The sequence below is a fragment of the Lampetra planeri genome, chromosome 44, assembly GCF_965212315.1.
Source record: "Lampetra planeri chromosome 44, kcLamPlan1.2.h2, whole genome shotgun sequence".
Taxonomy (NCBI): Eukaryota; Metazoa; Chordata; class Hyperoartia; order Petromyzontiformes; family Petromyzontidae; genus Lampetra; species Lampetra planeri.
The window spans coordinates 3,434,737-3,454,968 of record NC_136150.1 but is presented as its reverse complement, the minus strand read 5'-3'; the positions used below and the strand labels follow the sequence as shown (position 1 = coordinate 3,454,968).

Genomic DNA, 20,232 nt, shown 5'->3' with positions numbered 1-20,232 from the left:
GGGTGGGCACAAGCCGGAGTAGGTTAAACGTTGAGTTTTATAAGGGCACCACGGGGTGACCAGCCCCTCCCCACCCAGCCCCACCCCTCCCACCCCCCACCCAGCCCCACTCCTCCCATTTTTGTATGCACGACGGACGGACACAATAATCCCCTGTGGGCTGGTGGAACCAGGTGGTTCTCATACCAGTATAAACCGTGTTGCCTCTAAAGACGTCTCCAGTCTCCGTGGAACCCACTACACATGCACCCAATCACCAACCCACTCTCACTCCCCTGCTCAATTGCCCCCACTCTCTTGGGTTGCCACCGAGATCTTGGTGACAATGTTGAACTACACAGTTTTAGGTTTGCTCTGTGGAAGAGGTGGCAACCGTCCTAGTTCCAGGTACGAAAGCAAAACTCGCCAATAACCGCAATGCCAGAGAAACCAAAATGACTGCACCAATGTACAGCAATGTTAAATAGAATCACCATCCCTATGGTAAACACGCCGAATACAACTACCAAGGAAAATGACAAATAACGGAGGTTAGTTTCAGATAAAACAGCTAATTTCAACGCGTTTCTCCACCCAAAAACAAACGTGGGGCGACGCTCATCTTGAAGCCAATGGGGGGGGGGGGGGGCGTTCTTAAAGTAGCGGCTATAGATTCCACCTTGCCATGGCCGACGAATGTTTTATCCACCGTTGCCCAATGGGGGTGACCGCAGGCACATGAAGACGTTGAGCTGTGTAACACACGCGACAGGCTTTTTAATATCATCACCATTTAACCAATGAAACGAAAGGTACTATTTTACAAAAGGAAGGGGGGCGGGGGGCAAACATTTATCGGTAACCACCAAGTCCGGTTGCGTCACCGCGCCACATTTCAATTCGCCCGCCGAATGTCTCGCCAACAAACTGACCCCGGGGGGAGGATGGGGGGGGGTTGACACTGCTGCTCAAAAATCATTCCCAACCAAAGTCAAACGCGTTCGTGGCATCATCTCCGTCCGTCTGTAACGGTCACGGCAACTGCGGTAAAGATGAACGTGAACAACAACAGTCGACTATCAAATGGTACCGCTGTTCGGGAGGTAGTGGAGGCGGAGAGGGTTGTTTGGTGGTGGTGGGACCAGAGGTCGCAACCGGGTACCCGATACCCGTACCCTACCCGATACCCGGCCGGGTACGGGTAGCCGTTTGCGACCCTGGTGCGGCCGGGTACGGGTAGGCCGTGAGTCACTGGTGAGTAGCCGTTTGTCACTCATTTCGGGTAGGGTACAGGTAGGGAACGCGTACCCATTTGCGACTCTGGTGCGGCCGGGTACGGGTAAGGAATCAAAACCCGTTTGCGACCTCTGGTCTCGGGTGGCGATGGGAATCCTGGCCGTGGGTGGCGTCCGAGGTTGGCCTATACCCTGGATCGCCAGGAGGGGGCAGTACAGCAAGTGGACAAAGCGCCATCGGTTTCCATCCGGGTGGTAGCACCTCGAACGCCCGTGGGGTTTACTCCCGCTGGTTATGAGCACATCATTAATTTGGTTGAAAACATCTTAAAGTGAAAACCCAACTACAGGACCCTCGTGGAAAGAAAAAAAAAACAGTCGTGCGGCTTTCCTGGATAACCAAATTGTGATTATTACCACCCTACTAGAACACTGGCCACATTGATCAAAGGGGGTCTTCCCCGCACCTTGAGATTAGAAGCAGCACTCGATGGATGCATTTGCCTCGCCGGCCAAGAGGGGGGGGGGGGGGAGAAGACGTCGTCGCATGCGCCAACCTCGCGTACCGCTTTGGACATCCTCAGGAGCTGCGGTGAGGAGTCTCGGCTGGTCTCCACTCTCAGAACAAATGCGAGATCTGTCACCTCAACTCGTCGAGTTGTCCACAAGCAGCGCGGAAGAGAGCGGCTCACGCAGAACCGCTCAAATGTCTGTGCGCCCGAGCCAGACTAAAAAAAAAAGGCCACACTCGGATCGCGAGCGGATTTGTAATCCTACGCGCAAACACTTGCACGTTCTTTAATGCTCCAGTGGAGGTGCCTTCCGCAGCAGGTGGCGTGAGCGAGTAGTTGCTGGGGCTGCGCCTTTAACGCGAATGCTACCGTGCGAGTCGCGTGCGATGTGAACTCGAGGCTGCTCCTCTACCCCGAACCGCCCATCCCCGAAGGGATCAAACGACCGCTCCTTCGCCACGTAACTCCGTCAGTTTTCTCTCGTCACTCCGCCTTTCGAGCTGCCCGGCAAAATCGTCGCAAGGCGCGTGTTTCCACGCATGCAATTCAAACGTCGACACCAATTCATATATAGAGTTAAATTAGCGAAGCACCCAGTGTACAGCTCACCAGGAATGCAAAAAAAAAAGCATCAACTGTTACATCAAGCACGGCTGCAGTGCGGGCACGAAGTGAATTAATACACTCGGCATCGATTCCACGGCTTCTTACGCGGACGTTTACAAGTATCACGAGAACGCGTCCGATCGGAGAGCGCCGCTGGGCGAGACGACGAGCACCTGCGCCGAATGAATGGGGTGACGAGACGGGCTTGAGCAGCATCGCCGAGGACAATACACCAGCGAACGAGCGATTGATGGACACAATGGGCAATTGTTGTCTTTTGTTGAAAAGCTCCAGGCAGTTGAAGCTGGCTGCACTTCGCCGAGGGGGTTTTACTGAACCCAACGCGAAACCCCCTTCCATGCGTGTCGCGTGCTCCGTGCGCGACACGCATGGGGGTCGCTCCCGGGATGGATTATGCGTGGCGATGACTTTCGCCGTTAAGGGAACATTTCGTACTGGCTCCCGTGTTCCCACGCGTATCGCGCGCTTTTAAGATGGTCTTCTGCGGCCGTCTGGAACGTTCTCTTTCCTTCCGATATTAGGTAGCCGCTGGAGGCATGCTCTTTTAAATCGTCCAGATTTTTTTGTTGCGTTTAGTTTGTTTGTTGTCCTTACCCCGCACCTCGGATTAGCACGGCTGGCGACGTGCGGTGCGAAAGAAGTTCAACGTACACGTAGTCGTACGCGTAAAATGTACTATTACACTTTAAAGAGCTTTCATTTGCTTATGCACTCAATTGAATCGAATCAATTTTATAACATTCATTGCTGAATTTGAACTTCTAGAGTAATGCTCCATTATTTAAAAAAGTCAACATTTTTAGACGTTAATAGTTTACGAAAAGTGAACGCGCCAATCGTCAACACGGTGCCACGCGCCGCCACTCGGAGCAGGAAATGCAGGCGACGTTTCGGGAGGCGACGTCAAATTTGCTGCTTAACTGTCGGTGCCGGATTATCCCAGTAGCACAAGTAGCTACTACATACACGTGTAGCACAAGTAGCTACATATGGAGCTACACAAGTAGCTACATGCGTAGTAGCTACATGTGTAGTAGCTACTCGTGTAGTAGCTACATGCATAGTAGCTACTACTACACGTGTAGTAGCTACTACATATGTAGTAGCTACGGGCCCCGCACTTTCAAGGGCCCCGCGCTAAATGCTTTCAAGCTATCAATTCCAGTTCAGTAATTCTGCACTTGCTCTATTACTATAGTACTATACCGCCTTCAACTTTTATGAACGACTGGGTGTTTAAGGTTAGCGATTTGTCGTATTATCTGGCCGTATAGCAAATGAAAATATACAATTACTTTACTAGGCAAGTAAAATTTTAGTGTTTTTTTATATTTGTGCTTTCTTATATTTAGGGCCCCTTTATAACATATGCTACAGGCCCCGAACTAGCTTAATCCGGCATTGTTACCTGTCAACCCCTAATCAGTGCTGCCTACCTTATTACAGACCAATTCAGACCTTAGTGGTCAACCCCGTGCCCTTTATACATCTCAACGTTCATCCTACAAAGTCCCATCACAAGGCAGAAACACAAATAGACCAAAAAAACACTTTTCCCCCGTATTGAAACGGCTGTACGCCGTATGGACCTGAAAACTCAATTTCCTTGTACAAGAATACGGGGTAAATCGTGTGGGTTGACAGGTATGCATTTGGGGCCAAAGCAAACTCCTCCATTTCCTATCTTGGCCCCATTTTCCAGTCAATGCGAAGATGGGGGAACGTGTACAGAATGCGATTCATGGGCAGAATCCAGACTCCCCCACGAGCTGCCAATTTGCCAACGACTCCGTTTTCGCAACTCGATTCATCAACTGTTTTAACACCGGCAGTGGATGTCGCGCGGCCTCTCGTGGCTTTGTTGAGGGGGGGGGGTAAGAATGGACATGAAATCGACGCGTCATCGCACCTATAGCCGTGCAGTGTCAAGACTCGAAAGTGTCGCAGGGTTAATCTCAGTGGCCAATAATGCGTTCGCAAACACTCGGCGCGCACCATGGGGACAGGGGTGACGATGCCCGAAGAACGTGACAACCCACACACGTCTTCTTGACGCGCACTAATGCTGAAGGGGTCAGTGCAGAGTTCCGTCCGTCTGCATGTAACGCGGTGGGGGAGGCGAGGTGACGCTCGTAAACCTGAACAAATAGACGTTAAACTTTGGAATGAAGTCACGTCGGTGTTATCGAGTTACCCTCTTAATAATCGGCCAAAGTGATTAAAGGGGTTCCCCAGAACTTTGGAGACTCAAACCACAGAAATATTAACCATTTACAAGTACGCAAGACGCATCTCTGTGACGACAGCTGCCCGTCGGCTTGCGCACAATCGCGTTCAGCAGATCCCCACTTAGCCCGCATCGTCACTCTCAACAAAAGCGCCTCCGCTACTCTGGGGCCATGAGACGCCGCCGTGGGTTATCAAGGGCACCACAGACGTCCCCTGCTAAGTTTGGAGCAGCGCTCGCGTCCACTCGCGATCCCGAGCCAGTGCTGTCAATTCTGTGTTCGTACGGCGAAGGGAAGTTTATCCAGACGAAAATCACCGTCGAATTCCTGCAAAGTAGTACTAGTTTAGCGACCACCGGGACACGATGATGGGCTGAACAGCGTGCCGGTGAAACCGCTGGTCTGAACCTCCTTTCTTAGGCCGGGCGATCGACGGCCTGGCCATAGCCAACCAAGATTTGCGTTCAACATCATCAGCCATGGTCAGTCCACTGCTGGATGAAGGCCTCACAAAGCTGCTGGCATCTCCCACGATCTTGCACGATGTACGACATGCATTACAACTCCAAAAATAGATACCTCCGCAATGTATATCGCGTTCAATATAATGAATGTTCGTAAAAAACCATCAGCAGTACTGTGGGCAGGTCCAGGTACATCCCAACATGGATCGCTTTCCCCCCCCCCTCCCCCCATGCATTAGGTTGCACTGCGCGTTGTTTGGCCCGGCGCGTCGTCCGACGTTTCGCTCCACATGCTGGAAAAATAGACGATGGCAGGGAATTCCAGTCTGGCCGTCGACAGGCTGTGGAGTTTGGAGTCAAGTTCGTCCACGAGTCGTCCTTCTCGGGGGTCTGGCTGACTAGAGCAGCCATTTAGTGTTTGTCGCCCCTCACCCTCACATTTAAAAACTAAATAATATCATCAGGTCAGCCAAATGCCAAACACGATAAACCTTTAAATATAGACACAGCCAACTAACCATGCCGGTTCGTCCTCGGCGCACTTGGCACGCTCTGACAAGGCGACGGTCATCGCCTGCGTCTGCACCCTCGCTGGTTTCCTCTCCCGGCGGTGTGCCACTGCCGCCACCACCACCACCACTGCACCAGCTGCAGCAACTGTAGCTGCAGCAGCGAGAGGCGAGGCAGGAGGCGCACACTGGTGGCTCTAGGAGGGCGTAGACTTGGCCATTGCCACGCTCCGCAGATATTTCCTCTGCTCGCAAGCCGTGGCAAAACCAGTGGGAGGGGGGGGGGATGATTGTCCCCTCCGTGAGACCCCAAAGAGTTGTAATTTATTGATATCAGAAATTGTTGTATTTAATGTGTTACTTTACCTTTGTTGAGCCGTATTGTATTAAAAATGCTCGGCATTCTGAGAACGCACGGACTGCCGCCCCTCCCAATGTTTGGGAGGTTTCTAAAGCCGCCTCCGACTCGGCAAGCATCTGGTAATCGTCAACTAAGGTAAAAACAAATACGCGTGACGAATATGACATCACCACCGATCCCGCTAGGGAAATCAACGCTGGCACAAAAAATGCATCACCAAGTCGATCAACAAAACCCCTACGCGCATGCAATACATTCAAGGGCAAACAACGTACAGGTCCGCCCAGAGCCCAGCGAGGCGTGGGTCGGAGCCGCAAGAACACGACGCAACACCTGCCCCCTCCCGAGAAACCTCACGGGCACTCGGTGCCGATGCTCGGCCACCCGGAGGAACGACCGGCGTGGTGGAGAGGGAGGCGTTCAAGACGCCCGCAAAGTGAAATTCCAAAACAACTCAACTTTCATTTTAATACCACAAGCGGTGTGGCGGGTCGCTCGGCGGAATAGGGACAGCCACGATTGGTGGGAAGGACTAGCCCCGGTTGACAGCGGCGACCCGTGCCGTGGAAACATTACGTCCGGGCTGGCATTGTGGTGGGTGGGGGTCGGCTGTGAACTATGACCAGGGCTTAATCGGCCGGGTCTGTGTGGGTTGGTGACCAAGAAAAAATTTCCACACCCGGGACACCGCATCCAGTATGCCTCACTATGGCTGTCACTACTACTCGGCACATGATATCAGCTCCCGTCTATACCAGCGACCCGGAGAATACTCGGTGAAGAAATGAACCCCAGGACAAGACGGTCACGAGCTCTCATGCCGATCCGGTCGCTAACCCCCGAAAACCCTGTGCGCGGGTGGCAATTGGCGGCGCGGTGATGCGAACCGCCACGATAAGGAGCGGTGTGGGGGGGGGGTCAAGATAAATAAATGAAACCACAAGCGATGAGCTTGCGCGTTTGGTGGGCATGGTTGGACTGTGTTGTGTGAGCCGTGTGCGAGCGAGCGAGCCAGCGGGCGTGTGGGCGAGCAGGTGGGTTCACAGGTTGCCAGGCGGGCGGGCGAGCGAGCGGCCAGGCGATGAGCTTCACATGGCTTTGTCGGGCGCTGACGCGTAGCCCTGGTGGTAGGTGGGGTGCACCGGGTATGGTGGCTGAGGAGCTGGGTTTCACACGCACACACAAAGAGACAGAAGTCAGCCGCATTGGCTTAAACGGTTGGTAAAGTGCAAATAGGGTGCTGATAGGGAGCACTTATTACGGCCAGGATGGCACACGAGCAGGTGGTGTGGCCAGCACCACACTAGGGCGTGCTGATGTTTACACACCTCATCTGAGGCTGAGTCGACCTAGGCGAAGCCCGGGACCGGTTCAGATAATCGCCACTGGTATTGGCCATGAGCGGGAATCGAACTTGGGTCACTGGGTTCGTAGCGAAGCGCGCTAACCGCTACACTACCGCTCCCCACTCACACGGACTTAGTTACCCATTCACGTACACACAAACGTCACACAGCGGAGACGCGCGTCGGCTAGCCGGGGCTCCGTCGCCAGCAGCGGGGTTACTCACCCATGGCCGAGTCGTAGGAGGGCGGCGCCATGGGGTACGGCTGGTACGGGGGCCCCTGGGGGTTGTAAGTAGGCCCCTGCTGGGGGTACCCAGGCCCCTGGGGGTACCCGGGCCCCTGGGGGTAACCGGGCCCCTGGGGGTAACCGGGCCCTGCGGGGTAGACAGGCCCCATTGGGTAGGCGGGGTACGGCTGGGCCGGTGGGGGCCCCATCGGGGGCTGCTGGGGGTAGGCGCTCTGTCCGGGGCCCGGCTGCATGTTCAGCTGCATGTGCTCAGCTGTGACGGACAGAACGAAGACGCGCGGTCAGACACAAACAAGAACAACGCAACAACAACAACACGAGCGAGGTTGAACAAATCTGCGAGCATGACCAAGTCATTCGCACCACCGCTAGACGGCCACACGTAATGACGCGTGGCCGGGGGCCCCACCGCCGCCTGCCGTACCGGTGGTGTAGGAGCGGAGGTTTCCCTGACGCCAGCGTCGGATGAAGCAGCAGGAGCACATGAAGCAGCAGATGGCGGTGATGACGATGACGAGGAAGACGAAGATGCTGGACGCGATCCCGGCGACCGTTCCGGGGCTGCGGTGCGAGACAGGGCGGTGCACGGGGTGGCGGCCGTGAGTAGGAGTGTGAAGATGTTTTTTCGTTTTTTATGCTTTCCAAATTAAGCCGGGTCCACGTTGGAGTCATCAGCTGCGCCGGCAAACCGCGCAAGAAAATCGCTCAACCTCGTCGCCTGCGACTGCTTTCGTCCACACCCGAGCGAGTAGTTGGGCAGTGAGGAAATTATGCGGGATGCGTTCAGGGTCGTAACAACCAATCGTAAATCGCAACCTGCAACCGGTTGTGCAGTTGCACAATGTTGCGTTAGCGTTCGGGTGCAGCTGTCAACCAAACCCAGACAGAAGGCCGACACGGGACCAGTCGATTCTCGAGGATGGTTGGCAACTTTCAAAATCCTGAGGATTCGTCAAGTCCCCGGGAATTGGAGATGACGAGTGAATCGTGGGACAGCTCACTGGGGACATTGCGGCCTCGTTATTTGGGAGGAACTGGAGTCAACATTCTCCCCCAGCCACATTCCTCATGCTGCATAATGGGTCCTGCGGTGAAATTGCGGTTACTCCTACCCAGAAATCCCGGCACACCCACAGTCCACAGCCAAAACACTAATGTCTTGACTGAACCAAATCCACACGTTACAATGCTACCCCAAACCACATCACCACCATTAACAGCATCACCTCTATGATCACTGTTTCATTGCTTTTATGGCTTTATTTTGGTGATTTTTAAAAAGTTTTTCGGTTTGGCCATGTTTGTTTGTTGTAGAACAGAGTTAGACTGATGGCCTTAATCTAAGTTGTCTTGTGGTTGTTGTTGTTTGACTTGCATCCCACTGGGATTTTTGCACACAGTGTTGGTGTACGGTGCTTTTTCTGCAATATTTTGCTGTCTTTTCTTGGATTTTCTGTTTGCACATAGTCACTTTAAGATGTTTTCTTGTTCATGTTTTTGTTTTTTTGTTTGTTGCGGTTGCACCCGATTCAAGAGCCGAATGGCTCACAGGGCTACACCTAATAAATTAAACTTGAAACTTGCCTCACCACCCCAAAACCCTCAACTCCGACCGCTAAACTCCGAACACTCAACCATGAATCCTGAACCCTTAACCCTGACCCACAAACCCACTAACCCTGAACCCCAAACTCCGCGCTCACTTCACGGCGAAGTAGGTGCAGTGCTTCTGCATGCGCTCGGAGATGCGCTGGCTGGACACGGAGCAGCACGAGCGCTGGTAGCAGCTGCCGCAGCACGACTCGGGGAAGATGCAGTTGATGCCACGGTGAAATGTTCCATTCTTGTCCGAGTAGCCCAGGCACTCGCGGTCTGCGGAGACTAACGGACAGAGACGCACGGAGGCACCACACGTGCAGCATTAGGGGGCGACTGCCTTTTTTCCCACACTGCGCGAGCGAGCCGTGCCCCGGGGCCGTGCCCAGGCAGCCCGGCGCGGCTCAAAAGGTGCCAGGTTGGTTTTTCCACTGCAGAAGCAGAATCGTGCCGCCGACATCACGTGCATCGAACGAGTCGAGGCGCTTGTCGAGGACCCTGCGACGTCATGTCCTCACGGTGTACCGATTGACGTCACGCGATGGACGCATCGTTAGCCCCATCTGTGGCCCCGCTTGGCTAACCGAGCCAGATTCAGACATCTGCTTGTGAGGCCAGCGCAGCACGGTTTGCTTCCGGCTCGGCAAATCGCCAGTGGAAAAGCACCCGTGCCGTGAGAGCCCCGCGCAGGCTTGGATGTGCCAATGGATAGGGGTGCATGAGCCTCAAGGAAGCCCCAGTCACTCACTTATCTCTGTTCTACGTCTACGAGGATTAGTTTCTCCCTATAGGCTAAAATAATAACTCAACCACTTCGAGTTTGTAGAACATCGATGTGCTATAGTTTGTCTCTAAAAGCCCAAAGGAAGACCCACCGGGTTTTATATGAAATAATGTAAGATGTCAATGAACCTTTAGTTGGCTCTGAGCAGAGACAACCACCCAGCAGGTTATATAACACGAGTTTTCACTACACCAGTGTGCCTTGGTGTGGCTCCGAGTGTGTGCTCAGTGACAATGACGGAGCCAGGATTTTCAGGTAGGGGGGGCAACCCCTCCAGCAATGAGAAATGATAGAGGAGTTGTTCCTAAGTAAGGAGTTGTTAGTGAGTAAGAAGTTGTTAGTAAGAAATTATTAGTGAGTAAGGAGTTGTTAGTAAGTAAGGAATTATTAGTGAGTAAGTAAGGAGTTGTTCGTAAGGACTTGTCCCTTGCTTTTTATTGGACGCGTGTGCGGCGATGGCGCAGCCATCGATCGAGGGTCGAATTCGAACCGCGTTGTGTGATCGGCATCGCGCTCGCTGAAGCTGTATACGCAACTGCGCACAATTCTGTGAGTTACTTATAACTGCTTTGCCGTTACTTATTGCCAATTATGGACTCAGACTATTGTCCTATCATCTCATAGAGTCCCTGGCACGAAATAATATCCTACACAGTGGCAGTGCGGGTCGCAAAATGTCGATGTATTACTAATAAACCCCAATGATCCGATCGAAATTATGGATTTCGATCGGATCATTGGGAGGGTGGGGCAGGCACGTGCCACCCCGCTCACTGGCTCCGCCAGTGCTCAGTGAGACCACACCATGATAGTCCGTACCAACTATCATCTTATTCTGGACTTCACGTTTTCGTGACTGCAAGGATCCATACTCTTGGTTCTTTCGGTGAAGTCAACAAAACTTGCTGCTGGCTCACCGGTGTTGTGATGGGTCTGGGAAGCATGCAAGTCACCCAGTCTTACCACCAGTGGCAAGCCGTCCCCTATGCCCACAAGGCGAGCACTGATCGTTCGTGTGTCATCCCAATTTCAGTAATGTCTAGAATTTGGCAAATTGGCGACATGATGCCGGCACACAGCGGCGTTCTCAATTTCGCGTAACGCTGGAGGGGGGGGGGGGAGGTATTTAACGTCCACGCTGAGTGAATCAGACAGGGAGGTCGTAGCCGTTCCACCGCTACGACTGAGCCGCAAAGACGCCACGGCATTCACCAGGGATCGAATCTCGAACATCTGCGACAAGCGGGCAAAGCGCAAACGTTGAGCCACGGGCCAGGCGCCGACGGATAACCAACCACGTGGGGCTCCGGACACGTGCGCGTTTGTGTGTTAAACAACTAATGTCGCACTCATCTTCTTGGTTCTTTCGGTAAAGTCACCCAGCTTAAATATACGCTGCCAAGCCTGGTGGTGTTCATTCAGACGCTGTCTTTCCGACAGACCTGTTCTTCACCCGAGGACGGCTGCTTGCGTTGTGGCCGAAACGTGGTGAGAATTATTTAAAAATGTTTTATTTTTATTATTTTATTATTTCCCTTCTACGTGACTTTACCGAAAGAACGAAGAAGATGAATACCTGCAGTCACGAAAGCTTTAAATCGAAATTAAATGTCGCACTCTTAGGTTTTTTCGGTAAAGTCACGTAGTAAAAAATTAATAATAAAATTACGAATAAACCTAACAGAAATAAAATAATAAATCACGACGTTTCGTAGGCAACACAAGTCTCCGTCATCAGGTGGGACCGCCACAGCAAAATTTTACTGTAGCAAGTGACTTTACCGAAAACACCTAAGAGTATGAATCCGTGCAGTCACGAAAGCTTCAAATCTAGAACTAATGTCGCCACCGCACGTACTAAACCCATGATCGTCTAGGAGGTGCGGGGTGAATGACAACCAACCAAACGCACACACACAACGCACATTTCAAGGAATGAGTGGGATTTTAAAGTGCGCAAGCAGCTTCCTAACATGGGAAGCAAAGAACGTTCCAGACGGCCGCAGCAGCGCATCTGAAAACGCCACGCGGCCTGCAGCCAAAAGCTGCTGCTGATGTAAATTTCGATTTAAAGCTTTCGTGACTGCAGGGATTCATCTTCTTGGTTCTTTCGGTAAAGTCACGTAGAATGGAATAAAATAAAACATAACAAAATAATATAATAATTCTCACACTGCTGATGAGCGGAGTTGGCGTGGTGGTTCATACTCATTGACGACATCAGCGATGTATCCGTGGTTCATTCGCGACAAGCGCTGTGTGTGTGTGTCTGTAACGAGTGCGACCCTTGTAACGTAAATCGTTGGGCAACGGGAAGCCAATGGAGGCTCAAGCGAGCACATCACAGGGCCACCGCCAACGCAACTCGTCTCCGCCATCAAAGCACAGCGCGGCAATCGCAGCCACTGACAACAACCGGAATAACAACAACTGCTGCTGCAACAATAACAACAACACCACCACCACAACTGTGTAACATCAAACGCAGCGGAAATAACTCAACACCACCACCACCGTCAGCAACCTCCACTGTTGCAGCATCAACCGCAATGAAACGACAGCCCCAGCAGCAGCAGCAGCTACTACAGCCGCAACCCCCACCACCAAATTTAAACGAGCAACAACTGAAACAACAACAACAACAACCGTAGGAGCAACAACAACAGTAGTAGCAGCAGCAGCTGTTGTGTGGGAATTGCGTGAATTGTATCGGGGCTATGTCAACACCGCGGCGAGGTGGGGACCCTGCCCAGACCCCCCCTCCCCCACTAATCTCACACCACATCGGCTCAATCCCAATAACCCCATACAACAGTGGGACCCTGCCCAGACCCCCCCCCCTCCCCCACTAATCTCACACCACATCGGCTCAATCCCAATAACCCCATACAACAGTGGGACCCTGTTGTATGGGGTTATCGGGTTCAAAGGCCCAGGCAGGGACATGGAGACCTGCGTCTCGCACCCAAGGCCCCCTGGGGGTGGGGACTCAACCCTCACCTCATGAGGCTTGCACCATGACCCGGCAGCCTGGTCCCAAGGACCCCAGCATGGACCCCCTAGCCACCACCACCACCACCCCCCCCCTCGTTGTTACCTTCGCCGTGGGCGGCTAGAAAGCAGAGCAGGGCGAAGACGAGAAGCGGCGGCGGTGCCGGCATCGCGTCCACGCGGCGTCTCCTCCTCCTCCCCCCCGCCTCTCCCGAATATTCCGACGAGAACACCACCACCACTACCCACTACTACCACCACCACTACCACCCACCACCACCACTACCACAACCCACCACCACGACCACCACTACCCACTACTACCACCACCACTACCACCCACCACCACCACTACCACAACCCACCACCACTACCAGCACCACTACCACCACCACCCACCACTACCACGACCACCACCACTCACCACCGTCCACCACCACAACCCCCGTGCGTCTCTCCCCGCCTATCTCCTGCCGCTGCCGCTGCTAGAGGCCTCTCGTCTCCCTCCTACCCACACAGCCACCACCACCACCACCCCACCCCCAGAGTCTTCTCCCGACTCAGAGCTCGCCTCGCCTGCTCCTCCCGTAAGCGTGCCGCTTCCCTCGCCCCCCTCGCACTCTCCCCGCCAATCTCTCCTCTACTCTCTCTCCTCGCTCTCTCGACTCTCCCCTGGACTCTCTCCTCGCTCTCTCTCCACTCTATCTCCTCGTTCTCTCTCGACTCTCTCCTCGCTCCCCTCGACTCTCCACTGCACTCTCTCCCTCGCTCTCTCTCCCCTGATTCTCTCTCTCTCCTCGCTCTCTCGACTCTCCCCGCGTCTCCTCCGTTATCGCTGCCCCCCCCACCACCCCCCACCGTTTGCTTTGAGGTCGTCACGTGGCCTCGGCCCCGCGCTCTCATTGGCGACGGCGAGACCGACGTCACTCGCCGCGGTACGCACTTCCGCTCCGGGGGTCGCGCGCGACGCCACGTGACCGCGAGCGGGGTTAATTAGCCTCATGAATATTCACGAGGGTGGCTGGCTTCATGAATATTCATGAGGCTGACTGGCCTCCGGCGTGAGTTGGTTAAACGTTGAGTTTTATAAGGGCACCACGGTGTGACCAGCCCCTCCCCACCCAGCCCCACTCCTCCCACCCCCCACCCAGCCCCACCCTCCCCACCCAGCCCCTCCCCACCCTCCCCCTCCCCACCCAGCCCCTCCCCACCCTCCCCACCCTCCCCTCCCCACCCAGCCCCTCCCTGCACGACGGACGGACACAAGAATCCCCTGTGGGGTGGTGTTACCAGGAGGTTCCTATCAGTAAAATTGTCTTCTACGAAACCGGTCCCTGGTGCCAAAAAGGTTGGGGACCGCTGCCCCCTAGCGCCCTCCGCACACAGTGTCCGCTGCCCTCTAGCGCCCTCCGCACGCGGTGTCCGCTGCCCTCTCGCGCCCTCCGCACACAGTGTCCGCTGCCCTCTAGCGCCCTCCGCACGCGGTGTCTGCTGCCCCCTAGCGCCCTCCGCACGCGGTGTCTGCTGCCCTCTCGCGCCCTCTGCACGCGGTGTCTGCTGCCCTCTAGCGCCCTCCGCACGCGGTGTCCGCTGCCCTCTAGCGCCCTCCGCACGCGGTGTCTGCTGCCCTCTAGCGCCCTCCGCACGCGGTGTCTGCTGCCCTCTAGCGCCCTCCGCACGCGGTGTCTGCTGCCCTCTAGCGCCCTCTGCACACAGTGTCCGCTGCCCTCTAGCGCCCTCCGCACGCGGTGTCTGCTGCCCCCTAGCGCCCTCCGCACGCGGTGTCTGCTGCCCTCTCGCGCCCTCCGCACGCGGTGACCGCTGCCCTCTCGCGCCTTCCGCACGCGGTGTCCGGCACGACGCTCGTGCCCCCTGGTGGCTTCACGCTGCGGCCCGCGAGCTGCTCCACGTCGTGGGTGGTGGGCTCCTTCCTCGCTCACCCGGGGACCTTGTCGGTGGGTGCGAGTTGGGTGATCAAGTTGGTGATTGTTCAAGTTGGGTGATCAAGTTGGTGATTGTTCAAGTTTGGTGATTGTTTAAGTTGGGTTGTTGCTCACTGATGACCCCCTATTAAGGATGAAACGTGGCTTCGTTTCCCACGGTTTAAGTCCCTTACCGAAACTTACCTGGTTACCTTCACAGATTCCTTACCTGGTTACCTAGACGACATATCCCCTTGCCTGGTTACCTAGACGACAGATCTACTACCTGGTTACCTGAACGACAGATCCCCTACCTGGTTACCTCAACGACAGATCCCCTACCTGGTTACCTAGACGACAGATCCCCTACCTGGTTACCTAGACGACAGATCCTCTACCTGGTTACCTAGACGACAGATCCCCTACCTGGTTACCTAGACGACAGATCCACTACCTGGTTACTTAGACGACAGATCCCCTACCTGGTTACCTAGACGACAAATCCCCTACCTGGTTACCTCAAGGACAGAGCCACTACCTGGTTACCTAGACGACAGATCCCCTACCTGGTTACCTCAACGACAGATCCCCTACCTGGTTACCTAGACGACAGTTCCCCTACCTGGTTACCTAGACGACAGAGCCCCTACCTGGTTACCTAGACAACAGATCCCCTACCTGGTTACCTAGACGACGGAGCCCTTACCTGGCTACATTCGCATGCCGGTCCTTGCCGTCGGCATCGTCGCGAGCCGATGAACCCACCACACGGCCACCTCGCAGCGCCGCGCTCACAGCAGCAAGACTCCAGCCTGATGATTGCTCATTTTTGCTTTTATTGCGACCGCGCCAGCGCTGACGGTGAAGGCTCACTACTCACCGGGTGTGCACCACGGCCCCAGGTGAGCTCCTCACCTGGCCAATTGCCTCGGTAACGGACCCGTCACCCCGTTAACAATTTAACAGACGCATTACCGAGTTCGGTTGACAAATCCATCATCTGTTTACCCAGGTGACACACGAGTTGCCCGGTTGCCAAGGTGACAGGTGCATTACCCAGGTGACAGATCCGTTACCTGGTTACCTAGGCAACGGACCCGTCACCCAGGCAGAAAACCAGGTGACGAGTCCATTACCTGGTCACCACGGAAACAGATTGGTAAACCCCACACACTCCGGTGACCGTCAGCGACCGCAAATGTTGACGGTCGACCGCAATAAACGCGCCCTGACCTGGCACCCGCGTCCCGCCACTCTCGAAATCGGTGTCCGACCGGCGCCGTGGAATGCCCCACTCACCATCGTCAACTCTTAGCGACGACGGTGAATGGGGCATGAGTGGTTGGTGCGCGCCGATGGGTTGCCACCTTCAAACGAAAATAACGGGACCTATCGCGGGGACAAGAAGAATGTCCCCCCCCCCCCGCCCGCCCCGCTCACCCTAGCATAGCAGGTCGAAAGTTGCCAACATTTTGGGGAAATTTTCCTGCATATTACCAATTTCTGCACTATTCTGACAAATCGCCCGATGATGCTGGATGTAATTACCAGCGGAAGGTCGTATTCAAAATTGTAAATGTTGTGGATTTACTCTCCAACGCACCGGTGGGCTTAAGTAGTAACTAATTGGCGTCTTGTTGACGTGACAAACCTTACTGGCTGTGTTGGGTGGTGGAGGGTTACAACACATTTATACTTACGCGATCTAAACCAAAACACCTTTATCATGAATATTGGTCGCAAAAGCCTACGTGTTAAATGACCAATTTCCGTTCGGTGCCATCGATTGAGGTAGGAATTTTTTAACAAAAATCAAATGCTTTCGGGCAAAGTGGTCCCAACATTGCCAATTCCAGGCCCCAACAAGATAGACATCTCGGCTAGGCCCCAACGCCAGCAGGCGAGGCCCAAGGCAGGCGTGGCCAGGTTGTTATGGCCGTTTGAGGCGAGGGGATCTTTCCTTCTCCCCGGGGTCGAGTGAAGCCGTGCCAGGTCAGGCCGCTTCCGCACTACAGCTACAGCTACAACCCTACAGGCGTGCGTCTCAAGCCTCCGCGCGCGACGCGCGTTTTCCCAATCAGATGCAGCTCTCCACCGCAGGGGCACCCATCGGGACAGGGGAACCCGTGCAGGCCCAGACCAGAAACCACAACACGCAGAGGGACAAGGCCGGGAGGGTTCCGCGTGCAACGTGGTGGTCGCGTGGCAAGCGCCCCCGGCACCCCACACCCAGGCACTTGGATGGGAGTCGCGCCTTTCATGCTGTTTGTGGACAGCGCACACCTTTGCGTGTTGATATTTCTGACTGCGTTTACACGGGGGGGGGGGGGGGGGGGGGGCACGCGGCGGAGGCTTAGGAGGCAGGTTCAAGCGTAGAGGTCCGGGTCCACAGTTCGCGATTCTCACAGAGCGACACGTTCGGCGCTCGCTTGGACAGCCGTCGGTCCGGGCGTCGCTCGGATCGTCAGCCGCGAAACGTTCGCTGGGATCGTCGAGCGAGTGCTGGCAGAGTGACACGATTGGTGGTGTTCATCTCATCGGCGAAATTAGTGACGAATATATTCCGCGGGGTGCGCACGCGGCTCGTTAATTGCAGAGTCATAGGATGACTCTCTGAAGAGATTGACAAGAGCTCGTGGATTTTCTGACCTGACGATAACGAAAGGGGGAATTGCGCGCCCCTCACACCACAATCTATTCCCCTTGAGCGTTGAACTCAACGTTTGGCATTAGCCAGGCAGCCTAAGGGAGAATGGGCGACGTGAAATTCACAGCCTCCACGCGGGTCGTCATTGCCCGCGCTAAGACTGGGACTCACGCGACCCACTCCGTCTCCATCGACGCCCGAGCGGCGACATAGGCGACGGTCGCTCTGTGCGAACCGCGCGGCATGGACCGGACCGTGGTGATTGTGGTGCTGGTGGTGGTGGCGCTGGTTGAGTGAGAAGATGCCGCCGGGTCCTAGCGCCAAACCCACGGCATCCAAGCGGACACATATACAGTGCGCCCGCAAAACGGGCCACGGTTCCCCACGTGTTTGTGTGCGAACTGTATGGTCGACAAGTGTGTTTAGTGATGATAGTGCACACTGTATGTTTGACGTTGTTGTTGCTTAGGATTGTTTTGTTACGATTTGTAATTGATTTTTGGGTTTGGCCACGTGATGACCTGGCCACATTTGTGTCGGTAACACCCTCCCCGCCATCTAACGACACAAATGTGGCCAGATCGTTACGTGGGCCTCACACAAATTTCATTTCTTAATCCTGATGTTATGGCTGCATAAACAGCTACGTGATGCATTGTTATGGATTGTAACGGTGAAAAGGCACAAAGCGAGGAGCATCGCTCAAATGTCTGCGCACTGAGCAGCCACGAGCATCCCACCAATCAGAGTGATCCAACACGTCCCTTCCCTTCCTAGACTTGAAGTTTTCGTGACTGCAAGGATCCATACTCTTTGGTTCTTTTGGTAAAGTCAGCTCCCCCTCCCCTTACCCCCCCCCCCCTACCGCCCTCTCTGATTTATATAAACGCCTTAACTCCGGCTTCTCTCCCACTTCAGTAAACAAAAATAATTCTTGCTGTGGTTGTCACACCTGATGATGATTGCTTGTGTTGCAATCGAAACGTCGTGATTAAATTTATTTACTTTTTTATTTTTATTACATTTTTTCACCTACGTGACTTTACCGAAAGAACCAAAGCGTACGTCCCTTCCCATAATGCTTTGCTGTTGGCGTAGGCTTGGCACCGACTGCTCTGTGCCAAATGGTCGACTGCCAGGCGCATTTTTTTTTCGGCCGCCCAAACGGACCGCTTTGGTAAACATCCGTGGGATCGCCGTGCTGATTGGTGTGGCCGCTAAACAGAGCCGGTTTAACGGAGCCTTGAGGTTACCTGATGAAGGCACTGGGGCAAAAACAAATCTCGACTTCTCCCGCAACGAAATCGAATCGTGCGCGCGTGCACACGTGTATGCGTGCGTGGATGCGTAAACATGCGTGTGCGCGCAGTAGGCATGTAACAGTTCACCCCACCTCCCCCGCGATTTGACAAATTGTACGAGTTCACCATCACGATGCGGTTTTCACCAACCGATTGTTTTTTTTATCCATCTCAATTCTTCCGTCTCATTTGTTGTCTCAAATCGTCTGTCTAGTTCGTGCCATCTCACGCGTAATGACTGTAACCCAACACAAACCTTCGCATAAAACGTTTTACAAAACCAAAGCGATCGGCTTCTTAGTTGACGGATCCCTGAATCATTGCATGCCTATCACGCGTGAGAGCGTGCGTGCGTGTGTGTGCGAGTGAGTGCGTGTGTGTGTGTGCGAGTGCGAGTGAGTGCGTGCGTGTGTGTGTGTGCGAGTTAGTGCGTGCGTGTGTGTGTGTGCGAGTGAGTGCGTGCGTGTGTGTGTGTGCGAGTGAGTGCGTGCGAGTGCGTGCGTGTGTGTGCGAGTGAGTGCGTGCGTGTGTGTGTGTGCGAGTGAGTGCGTGCGAGTGCGTGCGTGTGTGTGTGTGCGAGTGAGTGCGTGCGTGTGTGTGTGTGCGAGTGAGTGCGTGCGTGTGTGTGCGAGTGAGTGCGTGCGAGTGCGTGCGTGCGTGTGTGTGCGAGTGAGTGCGTGCGTGCGTGTGTGTGCGAGTGAGTGCGTGCGTGTGTGTGTGTGCGAGTGAGTGCGTGCGTGTGTGTGTGTGCGAGTGCGTGCCGCCGATCACTGGCACGTGTTGTAGACGGTGATCTGGCGGTTGATGGCGTGCAGGATGGCTTGCATCTTCTCCTCGAGTCCATCCAGCGAGCGAGCCTTGTCCTCCAGCGCCTGCTCGTTCCTCTCGTACTGCTCTTCCAGGTCTGCTCCCACGAGCAACGAGGGCGACGCCGGTGAGACGGGACACACGGGGAACAACGCCGCAGCATCGTCGCTCAGAAAATCGCAGCCGAGCTGCTCACCCCCGGGCGGGGCGATCGCGCACGGCACGGCCTGGTTTTCCACCGGCTCTTTGCCGCCGTGGTGAGCCAGATCCAAGCCGTGACTCGCTGGCCTCAAAATCTGGCTCGGAGCCAAGCAGGGCCAGGGGCCGGGCTAGCGGTGCGGTCAATGACGTCAAAACAAGTGAAGAGAATCCAACATCAACAAAGGAGAGCGAGTGTTTGCGCCCTGTTTGGAACAATCAGGCTGGCCTGCCTAGGATCCATCCTGGGTTTGACCAGACTGGATTGTGTGAGGAGCTCACACATCCTTGGCTTCTGTTTGGCTGGATAGAAGGGCCTAAACGGGATTGTCACGAGCTGGAGAAGAGATGGGGTGATGTGGTACAGAAGGATGTGGGGCTGAGTGCACTTGCTGATGACTGGTACGAGCAGTGTCAAGATCGACCTCTATTGAAGAGGATCGTGAAGGATGCTACTGGACAAGTGGAGGCAGTTGCC

General features: G+C 54.8%; 2 protein-coding genes across 3 annotated transcripts in view; both read right to left on the bottom strand.

Annotated features, from left to right (window-relative positions):
• Positions 1 to 736: 736 nt before the first annotated feature.
• Positions 737 to 13,719, bottom strand: LOC144732801 (protein shisa-4-like). Its single transcript, XM_078614407.1, has 5 exons — positions 12,986 to 13,719; positions 9,212 to 9,389; positions 7,933 to 8,069; positions 7,486 to 7,761; positions 737 to 7,077 (listed from the first exon to the last, which is right to left on the bottom strand). The coding sequence occupies exons 1-5, from the start codon at positions 13,047 to 13,049 to the stop codon at positions 7,004 to 7,006; spliced, it is 729 nt and encodes a 242-aa protein (XP_078470533.1). The 5' UTR covers positions 13,050 to 13,719; the 3' UTR covers positions 737 to 7,003.
• A 1,900-nt stretch (positions 13,720 to 15,619) lies between these two features.
• Positions 15,620 to 20,232, bottom strand: part of LOC144732802 (laminin subunit beta-2-like) — a 46,204-nt gene continuing 41,591 nt past the window's right edge. For both annotated transcript variants that reach the window (XM_078614409.1, XM_078614410.1), the window contains one exon: positions 15,620 to 19,653. In XM_078614409.1, the coding sequence (XP_078470535.1) occupies positions 19,517 to 19,653 (137 nt within the window). In that variant the 3' untranslated portion in view covers positions 15,620 to 19,516. The remainder of the gene's footprint in view (positions 19,654 to 20,232) is intronic.

Coding starts and splice junctions, on each gene's coding strand:
- LOC144732801 (XM_078614407.1), bottom strand. CDS start 13,049: ATGCCGGCACCGCCGCCGCTTCTCGTCTTCGCCCTGCTCTGCTTTCTA. Junction 9,390..12,985: donor TCTAGCCGCCCACGGCGAAG/GTAACAACGAGG, acceptor TCTGTCCGTTAG/TCTCCGCAGACCGCGAGTGC. Junction 7,762..7,932: donor CCTCCGCTCCTACACCACCG/GTACGGCAGGCG, acceptor TGTCCGTCACAG/CTGAGCACATGCAGCTGAAC.